Genomic DNA, 26,778 nt, shown 5'->3' with positions numbered 1-26,778 from the left:
TGTCTTACCTTCCTCTCGATTCGGGATTTTTGATTGTCTTCTATAGTTGACAAGATTTTTATCCGAATGTTGAACTTCATTATTTATAAGGTATCGGTTATACCTCCTTACAAACAACCCTATGTCTTCATTCGAATCTTTATCATCATCACTTGATTCACTCTCACACGTATCATTAGTGGATGACTTAGAACTTGAAGCCTTTAAAGCGATAGACTTCCTTTCCATGTCCTTAGCTTTCTCATTCTTTTCCTTCTTTTGACTCTTCTCATGTTTCTCAAGGTTCATGAGCTCTTGCTCATGCTCTTGAAGCTTACCAAACAATGTTGTCATATCAAATGTTCTTAGATCATTGGCTTCCTTAATCGCGGTGACCTTTGGTTCCCATTCCCTGTTAAGACATCTTAATATTTTGTTAGTAGCAACATCATTAGGGGTAGTTCTATCAAGAGCATTTAACCGATTGATTAGATGAGAAAATCACTTTTTCATATCAGCAATGGTTTCACCATCCTTCATATGAAAAAGGTTAAATTCTTGAGTCAAAGTGTTGATTCTAGCTAGTTTGACATCATTGGTTCCCTCATGGGTAATTTGCAATGAGTCCCACATAGCTTTAGCACTAGTACAATGGGAAACCCTATAATACTCATCAACACCTAAGGCGACGATGATCATATTTCTAGCTTTCCAATCATAATTATACTTTTTCTCATCCTCTTCATTCCATTGTGCTTTAGGTTTAGGTATAACAACATCATCCACATTGGTCATAGTTATTTCCATAGGACCATCTTGGATGACTTTCCATACCTTCTTATCAATAGAGTTGATATGGATACACATACAATCTTTCCAATAACTGTAGTTTTCACCAGTAAAAATAGACGTTCGATTGTACGCCCCTTTAGGATCGTTACTCATTTTCTAAAAAGTTATATGCGAAGCACTAGATGAATCAGTGCTCGTGATACCACTTGTTAAACGATAGTACAGATCTAGAAGGGGGTTGAATAGATCAGTATTTAAAATTTAGCGCTTTTTAAAAAAAATTAAGGTTGCAAAAGCTCCCTAGACCACAATCGTCTAAACGATTCGTTAATGGAAAGATCGGATATGCGTGAAACTAAATGGAATGACTAAGATAAAGATGATCAGTAACTATCTTAATCAATCGATTAATTACACCAATCCTTGATATAGTTATCACTAATGATGAGTTAACACAATAAGAGAACAAGTAAAATATTTATAAACTTGTGCGAAGTTAATTTTATCAAACACTTGGTGTGCACTCCACATCAAGTCTCAATTTCACTAAAATTAATTGTGCATAATTTTACTTAGTTGCAATCAAAGTGATTGCACCAATTTATCAAACAACTTTAATGCACAACAATTAGGCGAGATGAAGTTTACAATTAATTTCACATAAGATTCAATTTATGCAGAATTTAAAGAGTTAGAGAAAGAGAGAACAACACCAGATTTGTTTAGGCAGTTCCCCTTTCGTCCTCGCTTAGGGTACGTCTGCCCCAATTCCAAAACTAGAATTGAGATATTTATTATCAAGTTGCAAAGTTTATACAAGAGAAGAAATGATCACCACCAAGCAAACCTAAGTGTTGTTGCAGATCCTATTTACTTATCTCCCCTTGATTCGAGTTGAACCAAGTTCTTCAAGCGTTCCGGACAAACCTCCGATTGTAGCTACCTTATTGCAAGAACTCCACGTTCTCCAAAACTCTAGCTCGGCTGATTTTGATCGGATATGCGTGAAACCTCTGATTGTAGCTACCTTATTGCAAGAACTCCACATTCTCCAAAATTCTAGTTTGGCTGACTTCAATCGCAAGACGCTTGAACCCAAACCTTTCTTTATAATCCTCCGGTTACCGTTACTTGTTTGAACGAATCCATTGTTCTTCAAACCTTTCACTCGGCTGAATCTATGAAGCAAAGATTTGTACAAAAACCCCAAACTCTTGGAGGACAAAACCCAATGGTTTTATTCAAGAAAACCCCATTCAAAGCCTCTACCCAAACTAAGATTACACAATCCTATTTGAACGTTATCACCATAACAATGCACTATGATCAACAAATATTGTCATGTGTAGTTGTTGAAACATGCAATGAAGAATGAAGATGGAGAGGAACTTTAGTGTATATCTTTCACTTTTCTTGTTGACAGTTGAAAAAGAGACTCTAGAATATATATATATATATATATATATATATATATATATGATGCATGGACCAAGTCACAAACACAACAAAATGTTTTTGCAAAAATACACAGTAGAAAATTGAGTAACAACAGCGACCACTCGACCTGTTCACACAGGTCACTCGACCTGTTCAGACCCGCAGCAAAATTACTCAAGTGAAACAGGCGATGAGTCGACTCAAATAGGGGATGAGTCGACTCAAACAGGTTTTTCCAAAGTTAAGTCGACCTATGACTCGACATGTTCAGACCCGAGAGTTACACATAATGGAATATGCATAAATGAGTCGACCACTCCAAGTCATGAGTCAACTCAAAGTTGGATTGAGTCGAACTATGACTCGACCTGTTCAGACCCGAGAGTTACACAGAATGGGATATGCATAAATGACTTGACCTCTCCAAGTCATGAGTCGACTCACAGTTCTATCGCTCCAAGTCATGAGTCGACTCAAAGTTCTTAAACTATCAAAAATGAGTTTTTGAGATGTATTTTGATCAATTCAAACCATTCTCTTATGAATCTAAGGTACCAACGATGATCAAGTGCATTATTCACATCTATGATATGCTCCTATATGCATGGACACATTGAACTTATAATTTGAGCATGTTAGAGGATGAATGCATTCTATGATATGATGACACCTTCCAAAGTACACATTATGAGCAACTAAAAAGGTTTGACATCATTAAAACAAGGACTAAGAATCTTTGCCCTCACATAAAGATGACCAGGTCATATTTTGAATCCACTGACTCTTACTGTTGGTAACAGTGTCTATTTATTTAAGATAATTTTTCTAGAGTTATGATAAATTAACATGATCATTATACCCAATTCCTTGGTGTATAACTCACTCCTTTAACAATAACTTACTAATTCCTTAGGTTAATCTGAATTAAAAACAGGCAATAACGCTCGTTAATTTATAAATCACGAACTTATAATTATTTATTCATGAACCAATTATTAAGTTTGAAAAATTAATTTATTTTATGTTTATAAGTTATGCTCGGTAATCACTATACACCTAAATTCAATTCATATGCTTGTCAACGCATAAATAACACTAAGATTGAGATTAACTGAATAAAAACCAGAATATCAAATTATGAAAATAATACAAAGCTAGTCACAGAGTTCACCAGATCAAATCATATTCATCTAACAATACCTAATCTAGAGATAAATAGATCCTTGTCGCCCTCCTGGGCTACACCAAGTTGTCCAGGGATAAAACTCTCGCATGAGGGACTCAATTTCTCCTCGAGAAAATTTACTACCGAGAAATCATGCCTAAGGGGCGTGACATATATCAAGACCAGAGACTTGATGTCAAGCCGTGCTAGAGGGCTCGATGGAGGCCCAACCTAAAAGGTAAAATGCCTCGCATGAGGGACTCAACATCTCATAGGTTGGGCTACGCAATGCAACATTTGAGAAACTTAAGTTCCTCAAAATTGATTAAGAGCACCTTATCTGAAGGACATAGCGCCTCATCGGCCAAGTTGCATGTTAGTAAGTTTGTAAAGGCCTGGATTCCTAATGGTCAACTGAAACCTGGTAAGGGAAAACATTAGTTCTCGGAATAATCCCATTAGTCATAAATAAAAAAACACTTTACACTCTACCGAAGAACTCGTGCCTAAGAGACTATGTAATGTTATATTTGCAAATAACCTTGCATAGGGTGGTAGCTTGGGGTCACCTTAGGAAAAGGAGATGACATGAGGTCGCCCGAAGGGAGGTATCTCCTCGCCCTTAAGTCTTCTTCGCCACTAGAGGGAAAAACGTGGGATAAGAGTCTTTTGGATAAAGAGAAATTCATAGTCATTACTGACCCACATCTCCCTTGGAAATAGGGACTCAATTGTCCACCTTTTGACTATGTGGGTAGTGACCTTTCCCAAGAAAGTTATAGGTATCAGGAACTCCTATAAATACATTACCACTCAAGGGGATAAATGACATACTCTAAGTCATTCACACTCCTCAATACTCAAAGAGCACTACACTCGTAACCACTACCACGTATTCCACCAATCTAATCGCCCACCTATAGTCCAGCAGCTCCGAACACCTATAGGATCTCTCACCTCAAGTGAGTGGATCCCTCAAACAACTTCAAAAACCACTACACAGAATGAGCTATATATTAACAATCAAAATAAGTCACTCAAGTACAAGATATACCAAAGATGATAATAAAGAAAAAAATTACAACATAAGACTATGAAAAGACACAACACAAAGCTGACTACAAAACATGTGATAAGCAATATAAAAGATTTTGTCGTCAAACCTGGTAATCAAAATTAAAAGAAACATATTTCGACTTTAACCACCAAAAAGACTAACGTTTTTCCCTTTCTAATAACGCATGCAAATGTTCCTATTTATTCTGAAAAAATAAGTGTTTCACTCTTTCCAAATAACCCGAATCACTAAGAGGCAAATAGTATTAAGAAGTAGTCAGACTTTTTTTGAAAAACCGCCTAACCCTCCAAAATATAAGAGATGATCCAATAACTTTCCTTGAAATTCCGTTGAGAAACCTAACCAATTAGAAATTGTAGGCCATAATCTACCAAAAAAACTACAATTTATAAATGAATGATCTTTGTCTTCATCCACACCATAATTTAACACACGTCTTTGATCGATTGTAACAATAATTCACCGCCTAGCCAAATTTTCCTTTGTCAGAATATGATTAAAAAACAACCGCCATACAAAAATAGATACCTTAAATGACACAATCTTCAACCATAAAAATTGGGAATTATCCTGATTGTTGTTGTCGTCAACTTCAGACAAGTTTTTATAAGCACTGTTGACCGAGTAACAAGAAGAGGAATGTAGATTCCAACCCCAGTGGTCTTCTATGTCCACCCGTAAAACAACTTAGATTAACCGCTCAATACACTCTCCCACTAACTCCACCTTCCATGCAAACAACCTCCCACGTCACTTCCACGCCTCACCATTCCCCCCATCCAACTCATTCATCTCTACGACTGACGCCAACTTACTCTTTGCTAAATCAAACAGTCTACTAAATCTAACCTTCAAAGAAATACCATCAAGTCAAGGGTATTTACAAAACAAAGTAGAAGCCTAATTTCCTATCTTCCGATCAATGTTATTTAGCCAACACCCTCCATCAAACAAACTAACACCCTCCCTTATGTTATTCAAATTCCTCCACCAAACAGAAACACCACATCCCCCAAAGCATAAACACCCCTCTTCCTCACCATATCAAGCACTCAATAGCCTATACCAAACGAGTCTCATTTAGAATCCTCTAAAACCAATTTTATATATATATATATATATATATATATATATATATATATATATATATATATATATATATATATATATATGAATCAGTGTATGTCTTATTATCTTGTGGACTAAACAAACTTTAAGAGTTTTAAAAAAACTATGCTTTTAGAACTAAAATGTTACTATCATTAGTTAAAGTTAAATATCATATATATCATATAGGAATCGGTGTGTGTTTGGTTTTGGGTTAAAATTTCAAGTCAGTTAAAAATATCACATTCCAATGAAAATAAAATTGAAAATTATGAAGCTATTAATCGAAGCTTTTAAGTTAATGCGGGTTTTTAAGGTGATTTTAATCAAGTTGATATCCAACATGGTAGAGTGTTTTAAAATTCAACTAGGATCTATCGGCTGGAACAGGTGAATCAAAAATTAGAGATAAAATCATAGAACTATTGTTCCAATTAATATGATAAAAACAATTATGACTGATTAACTTACCGATCAAACAGAAACAGTGAATAGGGGCTTTCTGAACCAACAAATTAATTTTTCATTTTATTTTTCTAACACCTCAAAATGACAATGCCTTAGTTGGGGAGTAAAAAAAAATAGTTATTTTTACTTTAAGTAATAATTGTATTATATTTTGATTTTTAAAATATTTAAAATTTGTTATCTAAAATTATTATTTAACTTATTCATATGAATATTTTTTAAAGATTTTTTTTATAGATTTAATAATTATGAAATGGATCTTACTAAACAACCTGGTGAGAGTTTACTCTTAAACAACCTAACTTATTAAACGCAAAAGAAAATAAATAAACAAACGCAAAGGATCTTAAATTGACATACGTGTATCCTCCAATGAAAGACAACCACGTAAGACCCCAACTTTGACATCCTTGTTGAGTTCACCAGTACTTGGTAACCTGTTTTGTTGGAAACTCTTCTGAATTCTCTTTCTCTTCCTTCACCGTCTTCTTCTCTTCACATCCTAATCACTTCTCAACTTTCTCTTCATTTTCTCTTTACTTTCTTCAATCTCACTTCCACCATGACATCCATTATTAGCCTTAACCAACAACCCCTTTTGCATCTTTTACTCCTACTTCTGATGCTGTTTTCTTCTTCCACCGAATCCCTCAGATTCGAACTCCAATCTGGTGCAACCAAATGCATCTCTGAGGACATGAAGAGCAGTTCCATGACAGTTGGCAAGTACTCCGTCGTTAATCCCAACGAGGGTTATCCCTTACCCGATTCCCACAGAGTCACCGTTAGGGTACATATATCAATTCCAACTTCCAAAAATAAAAATCAAAACTTTTTCTTGCCCAGTATTGAATTTCTCTACTTTGATTCAAATTCAATCGTTTTTGGTTAAGGGGTAATTGTGTGTTTGATTTTTAGGTGACTTCGTCTCATGGAAACAACTATCACTACGGAGATCGTGTTCAATCGGGTCAGTTTGCATTTCTTGCAGCGGAAGCTGGAGATTATATGACTTGTTTTTGGGCTGTGGAAAGCAAACCAGAGGTGAAGTTGACTATTGATTTGGAATGGAAGACTGGTGTAGCAGCCAAGGATTGGTCCAAGGTTGCTAAGAAAGGGCAAGTTGATGTGAGTATTCAAATCTCTAATTTGCTAAATCTAGCGTGAGTTAGTACAATCAATTAGAAACTAGATATACATTTAAGTGAGGTTTTTAATTAAACACTACTTACTAAATTTGTTTTACTGATATGTTTTTTGATGAATTGCGCTTGTTATAAATTATAATTATTCCATGTTTCATTGGTGGTGCTTTCTGTAGGATTAGTTTTGTAATATTGGTATTTGTGTATGTTAATGAATAGGTTGATTAGGTTCCTTCTAGTCTTCTGCAGATAAAAAGTCCCCTCTCCCTAAAGATTTAGGTATACTATGTTTGGATCGGCGTTGGATTTTTATGAAATTGCGGTGAAATAGCGCAGTTGCACAGAAGCTTTACATTGTAGCTTCATGAATATCGCGTCCAGCTTAGATTGGGACGGGCAAGTGCGGATCTAAACATATGTTTAGTTGCATCCACACATAGTTTTTTTAAGGAGAGCTGATATGGACTGAACTGAGTATTACTGTGTGGCATTTGTGGCTATGTTGAGATTGTGAGGCTTTGATATCTAGTGTTTATGATCTGGTTCTGGATGACTAATGTTTTATTAAGATGCATAGATATTTAACGTATTAGTGACATCATAAACTATTAATCAACAATTATGGATTGTCCGATCTTGATGGATTTTTCAGATTTTAAGTTTGGAAAATTGAATTTAAAAGAATGTACAAGATAATTTTGAAATATGAGCCGTCTGATCTTGATTAGATAGTCCATACTTGTTGACTGCGAGGATTCTGTGACTGTAGGAAATCCTGATCCAAATATAAATGGAGTTAATAGTTGTAGCCTTAATGGTAAAAATGTAATAATGGGAGGTTATTTTATATTTCTAAACATGGTAAGCTTTTTATTGATGCGTATCCTTTTTTTTTGGCTCAAGAAGCCTAACGGCTGAAATTCACTATTTAAAAGTGAACCAGTGGGATGTCGAGGTTTGAACCCACGCCCTACATCTGATGTTCCTGCACAGATGTATGATGCATATCTTGATTATTGAATGGTGAACATAACACATGTAGTTCATTTTCCCTATGCTTATATCTTGTAATTTTTTGTTTTGTTTCCACCGAATTGATATTGATAATTGGCGGTGATTTCTTTTTTTGGCTTATTTTTCTCTCATAATCGACTTTCTTAAATGGTTGCTAGACTCCGTATAATTATAATTTGTGTATCTCCTCTATATTTTCTATGGAGTTTCGGTATTCCCTGGATGTCATTTTTGTGCCTTATTTTGGAGCAAATCTGAACCTTGTCAAAGTCTAATTGACACTCATTTGTCATTTGAGGAAGATATGATATATCTCCTCATAACTCTCTGGTTTTCGATTTCTTTGGTGAAATTGTAATAATGATTTTCATTCACATGAACCAGGTAATGGAAATAGAACTAAAGAAGTTACAAGAAACTGTTACTTCCATTCATGACGAGATGTTTTTTCTTCGTGAAAGGTAAACGTGCACACTTTGCTGAAAGTCCTTTTATACACTCGTGATATTTGAACATTGTTCTTACTTTTTAATAAAAAATACTAAATTCATAACATTGACATATTATATCATAACACACATCATTCTTATTCTTGTGTATGTTTTTTCCTTTCCAGAGAAGAAGAAATGCAGGAGCTCAACAGAAGAACCGACAACAGAATGTTCTGGTTGAGTTTGCTATCACTCTTTGTCTGCTTGTCAGTAGCTGGGTTGCAACTATGGCACTTGAAGTCGTTCTTCGAGAAAAAGAAAATCATTTAAAATTATGATAGTTTATTTTATATGTGCTCTTGTAAAATATACCGGCATTAATTTATCCAGAGGATCCGCATTATGGTAGAGTCAGTTGTTAAATGCAAATCAGGTGTGACAAGACGAGTTTCAAAGGAATTGATGTAGTGCAATTTGAGGGTTAAGCAAGATGTGTTCGGGTGAAATTGCAATTCTGCTCTGATCTAGTGAGACAATGATAGTTTGCCAGAAAATATCATTTCCTTTCCTGTCTTTTTGCCTCTTGTTTATTTCACATCCCAAGTGTGGGAGCATAATTTTTCATCTAAATATGAATTGAGCAAGTTGAAAAGCTGTTTTGTTTTGGGCTTACTTCTTTAATGGATTAATAGTTAAGTAATTATATTTTCCTTGAAGCTGAACTTAAATAGAATTTGGTGTTATGAGTTTTGAATCTTTTGATGCTCTTGTGTCTGCTCATGTGAAATCACGACTCAGTTGGTCACGCACGAGAAGAAATACACGTATTCTGCAATATCTTTTTATACATGAATTATCCTTCTTGTGCCAATTACTATTATTTTACTATATTTGCATTTGTTTTGCTAGATGAAATATGGCCTGCCGTATTTCACCTAGAACATAAAAAGCGAAGATAATTTTGTTCTCCAATGTAAATAAAGTAAAATGATTTACTCAATAGGCACATTCATGTATGAATAATATCATTCTAGCTCCAAAATATAGAACAAATGACACATCAACCTCATTTTTTTTCCGTTCATTTTGTAATTAAGGCACAGGATTGTGACTATTAGTCTATTACTACTTTCAAATCTTGGTAGTCCCAGTCCTCAATTTAATACTACATTTTTCCAGGGTAGAGAGCATAAAACAGCAAAATAAACTTCTATGAGAAGGGCAATCTTACATAATTTCGTAGCATCTATACCACACAGGAATTGAGAAGAGATAATACAAAAATGATAACAACTAGTATTATTTTTATTAATTTTTTTAACAAAAAGATGAAAGCACAACACAGCAGACTGTACGATTGGTCTACTTCAATTAGTTTGTACACTTCAAACATATTAAACTTGTCCAACAACTTGTGTATGTATGCTCACTTGGATGTGACACGGGCTTGAATGAGGAAGTAGAATTGGAATACATAATGGTTTTGCAGGTTTTCCAGTCAAGCTTTATCAGTCCATAAATCTGGTAGCAATGGTAATGGCAAATAAATCATCTGAATTTCTGAGCATATCAATGCTCGTAAACATTTATGAAGCAAACAAATGCCAATGATTATCTGAAGGTAGATTTTCCTTAATCTTTTCAAGCCGCTTAAGGATCTCTATGAAATGAGGTCTTTGATTCATATCAGCAGCCCAACACTGCTGTGTTAACCTGAGAAAATGCAAGACCAAAGTCCATAAGATTACCTATATGATTAAAGCCAAAAGCTGTTTTATTAAACATTTTATGCGAACGAAATTAATATTTACTTGCTGTAACTGTAACTTCTAATAGCCTAATCTACAAAGTATTTCAGAATGTCTAATTAAGTTTGTTTGATACAGCTGAGATCATTTATATACCCCAGCATTCTAATATGTGATTTTATATTATGCTTTATCCAGTTGATGGATGTAAGTATATGGTGATCCATACCAATTGTTCTGTTTTTAGAAGTTTGTTACACGTTGTATGAGAAACTGAAGTTATTGTGTGGGATGCAGATTTTCTATTTCTGGCAACTGTCTAGAGAGCTAACAATAAGAGTTAAATCATATTTAAGCTAGAGTGAGTACATAGTTCTCAATATTCTTCCATGTGCAAAAAAGGAGGATAACACCATATCTGTTATTTTAATCATCTTCCTATCTTATAATGTCATTATAAATAAGACTATGAGATTAAAGCATATATTGCTACGCAAAGTAAAATCAAAGATGTGTGATCTTATAAGTAAAATAAGCAGCTAAAAACTAAGATGTCTTCTTTGATTTTAGGGAAACACGCAGTAGTAAAAGCCTAGTGGTGGTGTTTTGGCTTAGTTATACAGAACACAACACACAAACATACACTAGGAACATAAGCAATTGAAAATCTTAATTAAACAACATGAGTTTATAACGGAGAAAAGAGTTTAAATCAATCTAAAGTCAGATGTTGAAAAAATGGGACTTCAAAGTTAAAACTGTCATGGATATAATTAATTGCGAGGCTGCATGCTCTAACATGAAATATCTTCCCTGTTGTAAGCATCTTGGTGTGTAATATAATAAGACCCAGCAAACTAGGTGGACTTCTAAGTTCAAACTGTACCATTTTTAAGACTCTGACTCTCCTTTTCATAAGCTAATCTAGAAGAGAAAATAAGCTACGTCTACATTAGTTTAACCAGCATACATGTTGTGTACATTTGAGCAGATTTAGTTCAAAACTGTCGAGGCCCTCTTTCTCAAAAAGGTTAGCTATTAGATGAAAAGCAGAACTGATTTATATCCCTCAAACATAGCCCATTATGTGAAAAAGAATTGGGCTCGGAGCAAGGAAAAAGCATCGCTCCACTTAGATAATAGCACAAATTGTGGACCTCGTGCTCAAACAGTGTGATATACTATATCAAGAACTATCATCAAAGAAAGTTTGAAAATTTTATGCAACTAGAAAAGATATTTCATAAATGACTTACTCCTGCAACTCAGGGATATAACCCTTTGCTCGAAAAATAGGTCTGTGCCCTTCAGCTGCGTATTTTGCTCCATCATAAGGTTCATAACTTGCAAAAGGTGGTTCACCTTCAAGCATCTGCATGAAATGAAGACGGGATTTAAAAGTAGCTTCAAATATTGTCATGTAAAACATAAATAATTAATCACACAAAATTACCTCATACAAAATCATTGCAAATGAGTACACGTCAACCTTCTTCTCATACCTCCGATGTTTGAAAACTTCCGGAGCCATATAGCGATCTTTTTAATTCCACAAGGAAGTTACATTTAGTTTTGTATAAGAATGAAAGTTAATGATTTAATGCTTTAAAAGAAATTCGAGAATACTCACAGCTCCCAGTTTCACCAGTCATCTTGTATACATCATGAGAACTCTGGACAGTGATAAGCTTACTCAATCCAAAATCTCCAACTTTTAAATGGTCAGCACTAGAGTTAACTAAAAGAACATTTCTGAAATTTTGGAAAATCAAAATCAAAATTAATTCAGAGACTTATAAATTCCAGATGTATGTTTTTTATGACACAATATTGTCTCAAAGTTGTGGGATTTTAGGTAAAAGATGAGAAATATTATTGCTAATAGCTTAATATTGACTTGATAAAGATGACTCAATACTAATCCTTTCTAAGATACTCTAAATTAATATAAAAGATATTATAAGATATTTTACAATATCCAAACATTGTCAATCTTAAATAAAAGCAAAATTGGCTTCAATTTATTGTAACTAATACCATAACATACTAGTTTACGGCCTGTCATCCATATTGAGAGGATATATTCATGTTGAGCTGGAAAATAACAAGCTTACCTTGGCTTTAGGTCTCTATGAATTATAACATTTGGTTCATTGTGAAGATAGGCCATTCCTCTACCAAAAAATTCACAAAATATAGATTAGCAATTTAGCATAAAGAACAGATTAAATCAAGCTGAATTTTTGCTAAATCCTTCAGATTGCGAATGCTTTTGTCATGGTATTGGGATACCGGATGCTTTAAAATTGCAATCAAGTGCTCAAAAAGACCTAGTTGGTTTCCTTAACCGAGGAATCAATAATTAAAAAAGGTTCAATCACTCTAAGATGGTTTAAGAAAAATATATGCAAGATTTTACTTGCTTTGCAGCTTTTTTGAACAAGTTATACATTTTGTTTTTGTTCAATGGCTTTCACTATTTTCTGTACTATTCATAGACAAAGACTAGTTCACTTGGTTACAAGATTGCAGTGGAGAACTCAACACCTCCCGATGATTTTAAAAATTTGAGAAAACTGAGAAAAAATTATGGTTCACATCTTATTAGAGTTACTGCCATGCAATTTCTTACTGGAGTCAGTATTTTAACGTTTGCTTCAAAGCATATCTCTATAATCCTCATAAGAAAATCTTGGCTCAGTCAGAAATCAAGATACAGATCAATTGCAACTATAGCATTGAGTAGTGAACACCCTATAAATGAATGAGACAGGACAAGAAAGTTAGGGTACCATACCTGGCAATATCCATGGAAAAGTTGATAGCTGTTGCAGGATTAAGTGAACCTTTATCTTTGAGGTACTGGTGAAGATCACCCTATAAATGAATGAGACAGAAGTTCAACTTTAAAGACAATCTCCATTAGTTTACTAGCCCTAAATTTAGGGTTAGAGTGCTTAATTGGAAAGAATTATATTTGATTTATATACCCCTCTTAGATACTCAGTAATTAACATGAGGGGCTTCCTGTCAGTAACAGCTCCAAGAAACTGAACTATATTGGGATGTCGAAGCTTCACCAACAAATTGACCTCATGTCTAAAGTCTTGACTGTTAAAAATTAACAAACATAATAAGCACAGATTTATAGAGAGACAGAATACAAGCCTTTGACATATAAGAGTTAGCACAAAAAACCTAGGAGCAAGGACAGAGAGAAAGTATGGTTTGTTTCAGAAAAGGTACCAGCTTAATTACAAGTCTGAGCACCTCTCCCTCCCCAACTTCCTCTAAAACAATAAAAAACTGCCTTCCCTTCATTTAGTTTCAACTATTTATTAAAAAAGACACGATTACATGATTGAATATATAATTGGTTTAGAATAAATCCTTTGTTCCAAGAGAGCAAATAGGTTCAACCTGAACAAATATCTTCAACAAATTACTTATTTGTACTTTTTCATATAACCCCTTATAAGACTTCACAGAGGAGCAATTAATTTTAACAGATTCATCAGACATGCCATGTGCAATCAGAGAACATTTATCACAATAATTGCAAACTAGTAACAAAGAATCAAAGAAAAATTAGAGATAAAAGAAAGGATCTCACATCACCATTCTATCTTCTGAAAGAGATGGAAGAATGCGCTTGACAGCAACTGGCGTTCCACGCCAATGGGCTTTCAAAATTTCACCGAAAGATCCCTGCATGGATCATACATCATTGACATGAGGCCAAAGCATCCAAATTTAGTTTTATCAGTAGCTTAGGGCCCGTTTGTTTTGGCTTTTTTTTAAAATGATTTTTATAGTGTAACATAATTTTGTGCAAAAATGTTTATAAAGAAATTTTTTATAAAAGCTTCAAATGAAAATTTGGTTTGAATAGTTATTCTTAAAATGTTGTTTTAGATATTTCATCATTTTATTGAAACTTTTTTTGGATATCAAAATTTCAAAAAATCACTTAATTTTGAAGCTATTTCAAATAGCTTTTCATAAATATAATTTTTGCGATACAACTTTTTGAAAAAATTGCAATTTCGACTATGTTTTGATCATCAATAATGTATGTTTATATATAGGATGTCAAATCAGTCTTTCAATTTAGAAAAAACTAATATAGAAAAACTTGTAATATTTTGAAAAACGATTTTATAAAATCCATTTTTGAAAATACAAAGAAAAAATCCATTTTTATAAAGCTCAAACAAACAGGCCCTAAATACAAAAGTAAAAGTGATATTGCAAAAATACACCTGGCAAGTCAAAGCTCAAAAATAGCAGCAGAAAGAAAATTGAGTGCATACCGTTCATTTAAAAAATAAAGAAAATACAGTAAAAGTAAACAAAAGTAGTAGCAATAAAAAAACATTAATCAAGCAAAATTAAACAAAAGTAACAGCAAGAAAACTACAGGCATACAAGAAAGAAAACTGAGGTAATTAACATAAATAACAAACTTTTGATTTAATTCTTTCTCAAGCAGACATAAATAAAATATAACACTTCCGTCTGCCCTTGGATGAACATGCAACAACAAAACACCAAGGGAAAGACAGACCGAAACTAAGTCTAGTTATACAGCCTGATCTTCACTGTCGGGACTGGAGGACTCAACTCTAGGTCCCTAGACACAGAATAATGAATTTCATAACAAAACACAAAGAAAGAGTTTACTGAAACACAAAGCGAGTTTTGAAATAAATATCTCACCACTCTCTCTCTTAAATAAAACACTTTTTTTTAATGGAAAATCAAATATATTAATGAAATGGAGTACAGCGGTTACTCTAACATCCAGCCCATTGCAAAACGGATAACAAGTGAGTAGAAAACAAAGAAAAAGAGAATACAACCAAAATCCAAAAGAGTCCAAAACAAGGCCAGCAGAAACAAAGATCCCTATCTATCCAAAGAGAGGGAGAGTTCCATTATACTCTCAATAAAACACTTTCAACTGTCCTTGAATGATCACCCAACAACAAAACACCATGAGAAAGACAATGGTCTCTTAAATGAAGCTCATATGAGGGAAGAGAGTTTGGGTAGCTTAACGGTTTTGAGCTAAGGGATCAAAGGAGTTGAAATAATTAAAAGGACCAAGGTTCAAACTCTAGCGAAGGAGAAATTACTAACATAACAAGGTATAACTAAAATTTGTCTATCCATAAAAAATGGAGCTCATTTGGCCTATATTCATTGCGAAGACAGTGAAGACCCACAACTCTAGGTCTCTATGCACAACATAATAAATCTCACAGAATAACCCATATCTACGCCAAGAAACATTAACATTAACAGAACAAAGAGTTCCCTAAAACACAAGAAGCAAGTTTTGAAATTAACATCTCGGTATCTTCTCGAATACAACTTACAGTGACAGTATAAACGAAATGAATAAATCGCACGAGGTGATGCTACCTTTCCAATACGCGCAGAACTTGAGAAGTCAAGCTCAGAAGGATCAACTTCCCAATCACACTTGTTAGGCAACGGTGGCGGAACCGCCCTAGGTTCAAAATGGCTTCCAGTTTGACCCTGCATCACCGTCAAACCTAGAAATTATTCAACTAAACAAAGAGGAAACAAAGAGAAAGATTCAAAACAAACAAAAAATAAAAACTCACATAAGACAATCCTCCATGCGATTTCAAAAGCTCGATTATATTACTCCTTTTAGATCCTTCTGCATCAGCCAAAGGCTAATCACGAAAAAAACAAAACCTAAATTTCAATTTCAATTTCAATTTCATTTCAAAATTAATCAAACAGCAAAACTACGTAGAAACCAAGAAAATCAGAATCAAATTACGGTGTTCTTCCAACGATCTTGAGCGTTGACATCAGCGCCGAATTCAATCAAGCATTTAGCAACCTCGATCCATCCATGGAGAGAAGCAACATGCAGCGGAGTGCGGTTATCGTAATCGGTAGCATTGACAAGCGAAGGATCTTCTTGAAGAAGCTTCCGAACCGCAGCGGCGTCGTTTTGGTGAGCGTGCCATAGTATGAGTGAGGTGCGACTCACTCTCGCCTTTTCTTTATCTTTGTTGCTGCTTCCCGAACTCATCCGTTAATTCGTTTCGCAAAAGATTCAAGATTTTCAGAGAAATGGTTTCAAGTGTCGGTTATTCTCTTTAACGAAACGCGAGTGTTGAGTGCCAAGTATTTTTTTTCCTTTACAGTTTGATTTTTAGCTTGAGTGCGTGTGTGTGGGGGTATCCGCGTTGATGCCTCTTTATGTCCTTTCTATTTTTGTCATTATTTTGGTATATTATTACTTGAACGGATCCTTCAACTATATTTTCCATTTATCACAATTTATTTATTTTACTCAAGAAAGTGTGGACACGAACATTTCAACACGTAATACTAGTAATAACTATATAGTACTCTAAGTTTAAAAAAGTAATATTTGTGTATGTGTTAATGATATATTTAAAATATGTGTCCACACGCATTGATCTATCCACACGCATTTTTTGGTCTGTCCACATAAGTATTACCTTTGATTAGTGACTTATTAGCAAGTTATTTAATGGATTGACTTTTTTTTTTAAATATTTATTAGTTAAAGAAAAAATAAAAGATGCATTGACCGTGTAACCTTCATCCAATAAATGACGTACATCTCACTATATCATACTGATAATTTAAAATAATTAGGATGATTTAATAGATTGGTTGTTTCTTATTGGTGGTTTTATAGTGGTTGTCATTGCCTGAAAACCAGACTCACATGTTATGCATTTTGAAGTTTCTACAGTGCTTTTGAAAGTACATCTAGTTGACCTAAATCAATGATATAATTTCACATAATATATGTTATACTCCAAAATTCATCCTACCCTTCACAATGATTATCTAGGTCATTAAACCTAATCGTTTGCATATCCCCATAAACATCCATTTCTTCTGCATAAGCATGGTTCAATACAAGAGGACAAGTGAATGAGATTTATGGCTATGTGCTTGCAACTAGTGGAAACTAGGGTTTCCTAGAAGCTTGAGGTTGCTAAGTCAATCAAAACCCTGATTTGTGGCATTTGGTTCATGTGTGTGTACTTGGAGTTGAGGATTCATCAATGATTTCTTAGTGAAGCAAAACCCTAATTATGTCCAACACTCCTTATGTGGACACTTCTAACCCTAATGTCATTTGGGGCACGACCACTCATTTGGGCATGGTGCATTGGTTTGTTCAAGTATTATTCAAGGCTTTTTGTCTTTGGTTCATCAGGAAATCTCATTGGTTAGATTGGATCAATTTCAAGTCCCATCATTCCATCTAATCATTTCATATGATCATTCTCATTCCTGATGGTTCACCCATTTATCTTTGGTTCATTCAAGCTCATTCAATCATGGTGTGCATATCATTCATTTCTATGGTCAAGATCTTAGTGCCTTGGGTATGGTTCATTGGATAGTCAGTCAAGTCTTCAGTTCAATTGCACTCATGACTATTTCAATCATATCATGTTCTTTTCATCTTAAGTATGCATGTTCATTACAAGAGTTACTTTGATTGGCCAAGTTTAGTACGGTTGACCTTTGGTCAACCAATTGACCAAAGTCAACAATCAAGATGGATAACCTAAATTTTACATATGGCATCCTAATGCTGATTGACAAACACTATTGATTTAGGCCATGATGAAAAGTGGTTCATATAGTCAATTTTGGGTGATTTGCATTAACCATTTTTTAGTGAGCATTAATCCATTGAGCTTATTGACATTAGGCCACTTTCATATAACTTTCGTACAAGCATCATACATTTGATTTAGCAATTGATTTGAATTTTTTATTTACAAGTTTGAGTTTGAATCACTAATTGGTGCATATCATTGTAAATAGATTTGTTTCATTTACATGGACATTGGTTACATTACAAGCATAGTTCATTTTGCATTTACATGGTACATAAACCCCAAACCATAGTCATTACATCACATAACTATTACATATAAGCAAATTTTGGTTACAATCAAAATGGATAAAGAGAGAGTTTGAGCAGCTCTTTGCCATGAGGTTTCTACACCTCTAATTGCCCTGCTTCTCCCAAAAGGCACATGAAGGGCCATTTTGTAAACCTTTTATTCAATCTCATCATGTTGCTAAAACATCCTGCACACAAAGAAAAAACAAAGGAGACAATTCAATCCAAAATAACCGTAACTTCACAACTTTTGTTTCTAATTAGTTTCAATCCCCACTCTTTTCCTATATATAAAGTGATCCCTTAAGCCTCAAAACACACAACAACTACCCCTCAACACTTCAGCAAACTCCCATTCCATTAGAATTTGTAAAAACACACTATTTTTGCAAGTTCTCTAACCAAACTTATTCTCCACGTGTATCTTCCAAGCAAACACCACAAATCATCTCTATACACCATTTAGAGCTTGTTTAATCACTTAAGCAAGTTATGTATCCTCTATTTTATCATTCACCATTTCACTCTTTCATTTTGCAAAAACAGTCGTGTGAGATAATACAAGTTATTTCTGGTCACTCTCATTGTTCAAACACTATCCTCAAGGATCAACAAGACTGGTAGAGTCTCTCTCTTATCTTTGTAGTAGCTAAGAAGAAGCATTGAACTTTCTTCAATAGGTAAGTGCACTTACACTTGAAAAATCTTGTGCATGCATCATTCTTGGATATTTATTGAAGTAAAAATATAGTACATAGTGTATTTGTTGTATTTTTTCTACTGTATGCATTATACCATACTCATGCATTGAGATTTTACTGTTAGAAAATTAAAAGTGCAGTTCTGATTTTTGCCTTGACGCGCTTTGTACATTGAGTTTTAGGATGAGATAAACATACCATTAGATTCCTTGCAAAAAAATAGAGCAATTTAGGTTCTTACAATTTATAATTTCATGGAAAATTGAGAGAGTTGTGGTTGTTGGCAGTTTGAGAAAAGAAAAGAAAAGAAATTTGAACAAACATGCAGGAACACGAGGAAGAAGATGATGAGTTAGCTCCATTTTCCAATTTATGGAATATTTTTATTATATATATTAATTTTTGTAAATGAGTTAATGGATATATCACTGCTCCAACGGTTAGAGTATTTGTGTTAAGGCTTTGTGTGTGCAAGAGGTCTGGGGTTTGAATCCCCCTCGCCCCAGACCCATTTTTATTCATTGTTTTTTTGCCTATTTATTTTTGTTATTTTTTATAACTTCAAAGACTCATAACTTGATGATCCGTAAACCTTTTTGAGCCACTTTTTTTGCTATATGTTCATAATTTTGTCTATTTTATGATGATGAAAAGAAATTCCAGAATTAATTTATTTTTTGCATGCTTATACTTTTCTAAAGTTGGTATCTTTTTAGGATTGTTTTAGGGTTTCAAATGACATTCTTTGGTTGATACTTTAATTTTTCTTGATCACCATGACTTTTATGAATATTGTGCATCATATATGAACTTTGTTTGATGTTGTTAATATGTGCCTCTTGGTTTTGATCTAATTTTGACTTACTTTAATGTATGTTTACATGTTTATATGCTTTGAACTTGTTATTATGCCATGAATTTTTGTGTGTTTATTTTGCCATTGATCCATGATTCACATGTCATTCTTCCATGTCTTGTTGAACCTTTGTATGTATGTGTGCCCTTGTGTTTTTCTTTGTTTATGTGTTTGCAAATTCTTTAAACTTGTGATAACATGTCTATGTATTACTTGTATGCTTACATGTTCAAACCTTTTGTATGATGTTGAACCTTTAATTGTGATCATATTGAACCTTAACATGCATGTCTTGAATACCTTAACTTGTTTTCATGATTAAATTGATGTTATGCCTAAACCATGTCTTACTTCATGCATATACATGTTCATTCATACTTATCATGACATCCATATACATGTTCATGTATTGTTATGTCATTCATATTTATTTCTTCATGATGATATATCCATGTCATTCATATTCATGTTAACTTTATACATCTTCGATTGATGTTGTTGTATCTTTGTTCATGTTCAGATGTTGTACATATGTGTTTACATACCATGATTGATATTGTTATGATCATGCTTCCATATCTTTGTTGATGTCATGTATGAACATCTTCTTCATTTGCTTATCTTTGTAGATGTCATGCTTGAACATCTTCTTTATCATGTGCTTATATTTATTGATGTCATGTATGGACATATTCTTCATTTGCTTATCTTTGTGGATATCATATTCGAACATCTTCTTCATCCTTGTTTGTCCTTGTTGATGTCATGCTTGAACATATTCTTTACCATTTGTTTATCTTTCTAGATGTCATGCTTGAACATCTTCTTTATCATGTGCTTATATTTATTGATCTCATGCTTGAACATCTTCTTCATTTGCTTATCTTTTGTTTATCTTTTTGCCCAAATCCAAGGGAAAGACCTCTTTATTGACTTAATATCATAGGTAGTTTAGCAATCCCTAATTCCCATTTGACCTTGTTAGAGTCATTCTCACTTTCAACATAGATTTAAGTAAGAGTTTGTAACTCTTGTAAGTATGTTTGTTATGAACACTTACTCCCCCCCTTTGGAACCTTGATCACTACCAAGTGTTCTTTCACCCTTAGTTAGGTGAACTACGATTTCTCTGATTCCATCCTTATAAGGATACATAGGCATATGACCGTAAAGTTTTGGTGAGCAAACTTAATAACACCTTTAGGTCCTTCCCAATAAAACATTTCCAAACAATAGCCAACAAACAATAACATAACACAAATACTTTCAAAAGGTTCATATAGGATACTATAGATACTGAGGATGCTAATACTTTCCCTTAGTATAACCAACCCCCTAACTTTAGATCTCTTCGCATTGTTTTTACATTGCACAATTAGGGTTTTATTCGATCTTTTCCCTGTCCCTTGGATAAATTAAAGTTTGGTGGTGAAAATTTCAATGTTTTGTGATTAAAGTTAATACAATAGCTTGATATTCGATTCTCACCGCGACACATATTATCTCTAATGGAACACTCTAATTCTAGCGATAAAACAATTTTATTCTATAAGTGTTATAGAATATGTGTCCCCAATTTTCATTAGGATACATCCATAAATACATCTTCATCTAGATTTTGATCAAGTTTACTTTAACCCAAATAATCATAAAGATAAACTGGGTACTCTTACCTCCATATCAAATATGGTGTCTCTACGACTACTTTAAATGGAATTGGTTATGGATAGGAATAATTGTATGTAAAACAATTTATTAAGAAGAGTCACAAATATATGGTCGGACTATATTAGATCAAGCAATGTCAAACATGATACAATTTAAATGGTCATTATATTATTTATATATGTATTTACCACAACGAACAATTTGTATGGTCTTAATACCTTTTCGATTTGTTTCCTTCTGCTTCATTCTTGAACTCTTCTCAAACGAATTCTAACACGTATCACATACATAAATCCATAATTACAAAGTTTGTCAGTAATATAAATGAAGTAAGAGAAACAAAATTCATCTAGCAAATATGTTTAGAGGTCCATATACATCACACATGCATATAATCAAGATATATCATATGACATTTCACTTTAATCAATTATTTGAGACATTAAATATATCTTTCAAAATTAAGACTTGCATCTATCAAATGATATAAAACCAAATAAATCCAAAAATCTATTCTCATAGGCTTTGAAAAATGCATATCTCACTTATTTGGACTAAAACATTAATGACATTGATATACACAAGGTTCAAATATTATTTGATATCCATCTTATATTTGTTATAGATGAGCTTATCAAGATCGTAGAACTCAAATCCACTACTTGATTTAGTATTGAAGCCACTATTTTGGATAATCATGACAACACTTATCCATTACCAAAACATGCACTCCTCATCTTGTCAATACAAGACTTAGAATTAATATTTCTTTTACTAAATGAAACTTAATAATAATTATTTGGCTTCATTCCAAGTTGTAATCTTTGTCTAATCATAAGCTCTTATAGTCAATGAAAACTCGTTGTTTCATTTTAGGCCTAAGATGACTAAAATTATAATCAATGTCCTACTTCTTTAAAGACTCTTCACATTCTTATAAATGTTAGATCAATATCTGGTATCACATACCCATGATGTAGAAGTAGACAATTTGACTTTCTATAACTAAATGTATGAAGAAAAAATCTTACTTCTTTCTTCTACTTTGACTCTTTTGATAATCATTAACCGTTTTCTTCTTTCAACACCTGAAAGCATTGTCTTCCTTTATAACCATATTTTTCTGTCAAAAATCAAAGGAATATAAAAATGAACCTCATTCCTTTTATAATCTATTTAGCATAACAAACTAGTTTCTTTTATTTTCAACAAGATGTGATAGATATATTTAAAATTCATTCATAATGAATCTAATAAGACAATCTCAAATAGAACTTATGACTATTTGATCTATAAGAAACCCAAATTTGAAGTCTCAAAATTATTTTAGATCCATTTGGATTCCTAACTTGTATAGAAAAAGATCTTTGAAAGTTTTACATTTCTCATATCTATTATTTCTTATTTAAAAGAGAATCATCGAGGTTAATGATCATATCATTCTCTGAGACGACTACAATTATGAGATATGTTATATCTAGATATTCGACTCGATCTTTCTCATAAGTATCGTTCTTCGAATCTAGTTATATTTGGTTGTTAGGAATTAGTTGTGTGACAACATACAATTTTTCTCGTGTTTGAGAACAATTCTCAATTTCTGTACCAATTCAGAAACTCCTTTCTGAACCTTACATCCTTCGTAAGGACATTTTATAATCAAATATAAAATAAAATGCAAAAGAAATTCTAACTATAAAACGTGTACAAATGTTGTATCAAATTAAATCATTTTAATAAGGACTTTTATTAAAATGTTCCCACTATTTTTTATTTTTTCTACTCAAACCAAATGACCCTCAACATTTGATTTGAAAAATTCCATTGAAAGGTTTTCTAGCGGGTCGAGATCCATATTTCACTTTGTTTTAAGTTCGCATATATGAGGATTACATAAAACTACGTTATTTAGGTAGGAATTTTTTCCAATTGTATCTAATACAACTCTCAAATTTTATCAATTGAGTGAATAACTCCTTATTCTAATTCATCATATGGATTGTTCTCAAGTTTTGCTTCTAAACATATATAATCTTATTATAATTAGTTTAGTCAAGTCAAATCCAAAAAATTAGCAGTTGGATATCACATTTATCTCATCGCGCCTTACTAGTATAAAACATGCACCTCACGTTAGGCGAAACCTACATTGTTCGATATTAGTCTTGATGAATGCTAAATTTTGAAAAACAATTTAACTTAATATTTAATTGAGGGATTTTTCTTAAGTTTGGTCTCACTTATTTGTGTATCTCATACACTTTCATATATTCATATATTTTATGCATCACATACATAAAATAAAATTTGGTAATACGATTATGATCACCTAATATGCAAAAATTAAATAAACCATTTTATTCCAATTCTTTGACCCACGAGCAAGCTACTCAAACTTCTCCACGGTTGGAAATCCACCAAAACTTATGGAGAATTTCAATCAATCTTGATGAACAAGACTGTTATCACTCACACAATAGCAATGAAAAGAAAAGAACAATGGAGAAAGAAAGAAAATAAAGAACGATGAAGGAGAAGAGTAATAAAATTTGGCAGAGTTTTTCTCTGCCCACAAACGGTGAAAAACTTCTTATTTATTTTGCAACTGCAAAATACTATGAATACAAATGTTATGAATACTTTATTCACTTCATTACAAAAATAAGGGTTACTATCTCTATTTATAGATTTAGGTTAACTTGGACCTCGAGCCAAAACCCAAAACTATAAAAGTTCAAAACTATAAAAGCTCAAAACTATAAAAGCTCAAAACTATAAAAGCCCAAAATAATTAACACTACTAAAATAGGCATAAGTCGAAATCATGTGTAAAACAACATGGTTCGATAATTCGACACACTAACACAACTCAACACACTAGGTGGTTCATCACTTCTTTGCTTCAGTCGAACAACCTACTTCGACATAAGGAATTACAATTCAACATCCACTAGCGTTATCGTTTGACGTTGTCTTCTCTTCAACTCTTGAATTCAAACAATTATAATATTTACATAAATAAAATAAATAATAAATGACCCGACAAACAAATTATTTTTAATTAAAATAACTCACGACACGCATACCATATTTAAATTAAACAAACGCCAAAATCTAAGGCCATAATTGTATAACAATTTATTTAATAATAAATAATAGTAGAGTATCTGTTTATAAATATTAATGTATCAACACTTTACGCTTTTGCAAACTCCAAAGACACGACTCTTGGACCGTCTCAAATCCTAATAGAAAAGTGTTCATACCATCAAAATATAATGATCGATTATCCAATATTATTGATCGAAATATCATTATTTCACCATACAAATGTCTGATTTCGAAGGAGAATGCACATTAATCATTCAAAAGAATAACAATTATTACACTAATTGAATGAACGAAATAAAATAGTGTATCAAATACACTAACTTTACATTAAAAATATTTATATCTTATATAAATTTATCAATTATATAGTATTTATATCATTTATGGATGATCGAAGTATCGTTGTTTCACGGTATACTCAAGCATAATCAAGAATGAATACCCAAATTATACAACCTCATTATGTCAATATTTAATATTGAAGAATAAATCCTTTCTTATTTTATTATTATTTTTAAAATAATAAATATTATTAATATATTAAACATGAAACAGCAAACTCAAATTGTCTTAGCATATGCTTAATTTTAAACAAAAGCTTCATATTAAGGCTTTGTTACAAAACACACTTTCGTAATTTTCCAATCATTCCAGGAAGAGATATTGAAAGAAAAATAGACGTACTGAATCTATGTGAATGGAAAAGCTATATAAAAACAGCGTAAAGTTGATTATCTAACCGTATACCAATTTGTAAAGTTAATTATCAATCGTTACCGCTTACGATATTATATAAACAACAGCAAATTGAATCTCAAATGCAACTCTTGCAAAGTATAATATGAATATACTATTGTACATAGGTGTATATACGGTATCCGATGCAACTAGCGGTATTGATACGAGATACGAAATAAGTAAGTGCACTTGAATAAGAAATAATTTTTTTTATAAGATGTATAGGTAAAAAATAATTTAGGTTCATAACAAAACATCATTATAAAAAATTGAAAAAACAAAAAATAATATTAAGATACAATAAATAAAAAATTAAAATACATAAATATATTATATTGCTATTTGAAAAAATCACAAATTTCATTTAAAATCGAATAATGGGAAAAAATAAATACCACGAGTATGGTACAAATATTCGGTACCGATATTTCATCATTTTAGAAATATTCATATTTCAGAGTGAATATATCAACATATAAATATTATTATAAATTAAATAAATTTGAATTTAACGATTTAATCAAAAGCATGCTCTGATACCACTGAATGGATTTTAAGAGTTTTTTTTTCTTTCAAATTTTGATTCTTTTAACAAAATAATCTCGATGAATATATTTTGATTAAACTATCAGTCACAAATCAAACACAAAATAAGAATTTCGAATTACCTCTTGAAGTATGCTTTAACTTTGATCACGAACGTGAAAAATATCATTGTCTCTACGAAGTCCACGTGAGTACAAAGTAGAATATGATTTTAGCTTCCTCTTGTAATGAGAAAATTGACAATTAAAATTGATAGAAAAAAGAGTTCATCTATTTATAGAGAGCTACTAAAACCCTAATGCTCTTATTTTGGATTTTTCTAAAATAAGACAAATCTTATTTAATTAAAACTATTTTAATTAAATAAAATATATTATAACTAAACACTTTTAATTAAATAAAATACATATTAATTATATTATATTATATTAAATTTAATTAACTACCAATTCTTATTTATTTAATTAAATTATATTTAATCAAATAAATTATATTTGTGTTAATTTATTAGATAATACAATTAACATTTAATAAAATTAAACATTATTTAATTTAAACATTCGTTCCATTGTCAATACTCTATGGGTGTGACTCGGTATGTTCTCGTTATGCTAACAATAATATTAAATCGTCTATTTAATATTATAAACAATGAACGATATCTAACAACACATCACTGCTACCAAATTGACGAGAATGTCGTGTGACCTGACATAACCTTTATGTGATAATGATCATGTGTATAATTATCCTTTTACCCTTATATCTATATTGAACACAAGGCATAAAAGGTGTCACCCTTATATAGTCAAATATTTTATTCCTTGATCCCCGAGTATACTTGAT

At 32.4% G+C, this 26,778-nt stretch overlaps 2 protein-coding genes across 2 annotated transcripts; one reads left to right on the top strand and one right to left on the bottom strand.

The window, feature by feature from the left end:
- Nucleotides 1-6,352: 6,352 nt before the first annotated feature.
- Nucleotides 6,353-9,372, top strand: LOC127107121 (transmembrane emp24 domain-containing protein p24delta9). The gene is made up of 4 exons (XM_051044396.1): nt 6,353-6,816; nt 6,945-7,154; nt 8,570-8,646; nt 8,802-9,372. Exons 1-4 carry the CDS (start codon nt 6,589-6,591, stop codon nt 8,944-8,946), a joined length of 660 nt encoding a protein of 219 aa, XP_050900353.1. The 5' UTR covers nt 6,353-6,588; the 3' UTR covers nt 8,947-9,372.
- Nucleotides 9,373-9,900: 528 nt separating this feature from the next.
- LOC127107120 (integrin-linked protein kinase 1) lies at nt 9,901-16,665 on the bottom strand. Its single transcript, XM_051044395.1, has 11 exons — nt 16,183-16,665; nt 15,998-16,072; nt 15,792-15,908; nt 13,978-14,072; nt 13,355-13,475; nt 13,162-13,241; nt 12,479-12,538; nt 11,995-12,116; nt 11,818-11,903; nt 11,621-11,736; nt 9,901-10,329 (listed from the first exon to the last, which is right to left on the bottom strand). The coding sequence occupies exons 1-11, from the start codon at nt 16,438-16,440 to the stop codon at nt 10,203-10,205; spliced, it is 1,257 nt and encodes a 418-aa protein (XP_050900352.1). The 5' UTR covers nt 16,441-16,665; the 3' UTR covers nt 9,901-10,202.
- Nucleotides 16,666-26,778: the final 10,113 nt, after the last annotated feature.

The sequence above is a fragment of the Lathyrus oleraceus genome, chromosome 7 (genome assembly GCF_024323335.1).
Source record: "Lathyrus oleraceus cultivar Zhongwan6 chromosome 7, CAAS_Psat_ZW6_1.0, whole genome shotgun sequence".
NCBI lineage: Eukaryota > Viridiplantae > Streptophyta > Magnoliopsida > Fabales > Fabaceae > Lathyrus > Lathyrus oleraceus.
Note: the sequence above shows the minus strand (reverse complement) of the source record. Positions and strands in the feature narration are given on the sequence as shown.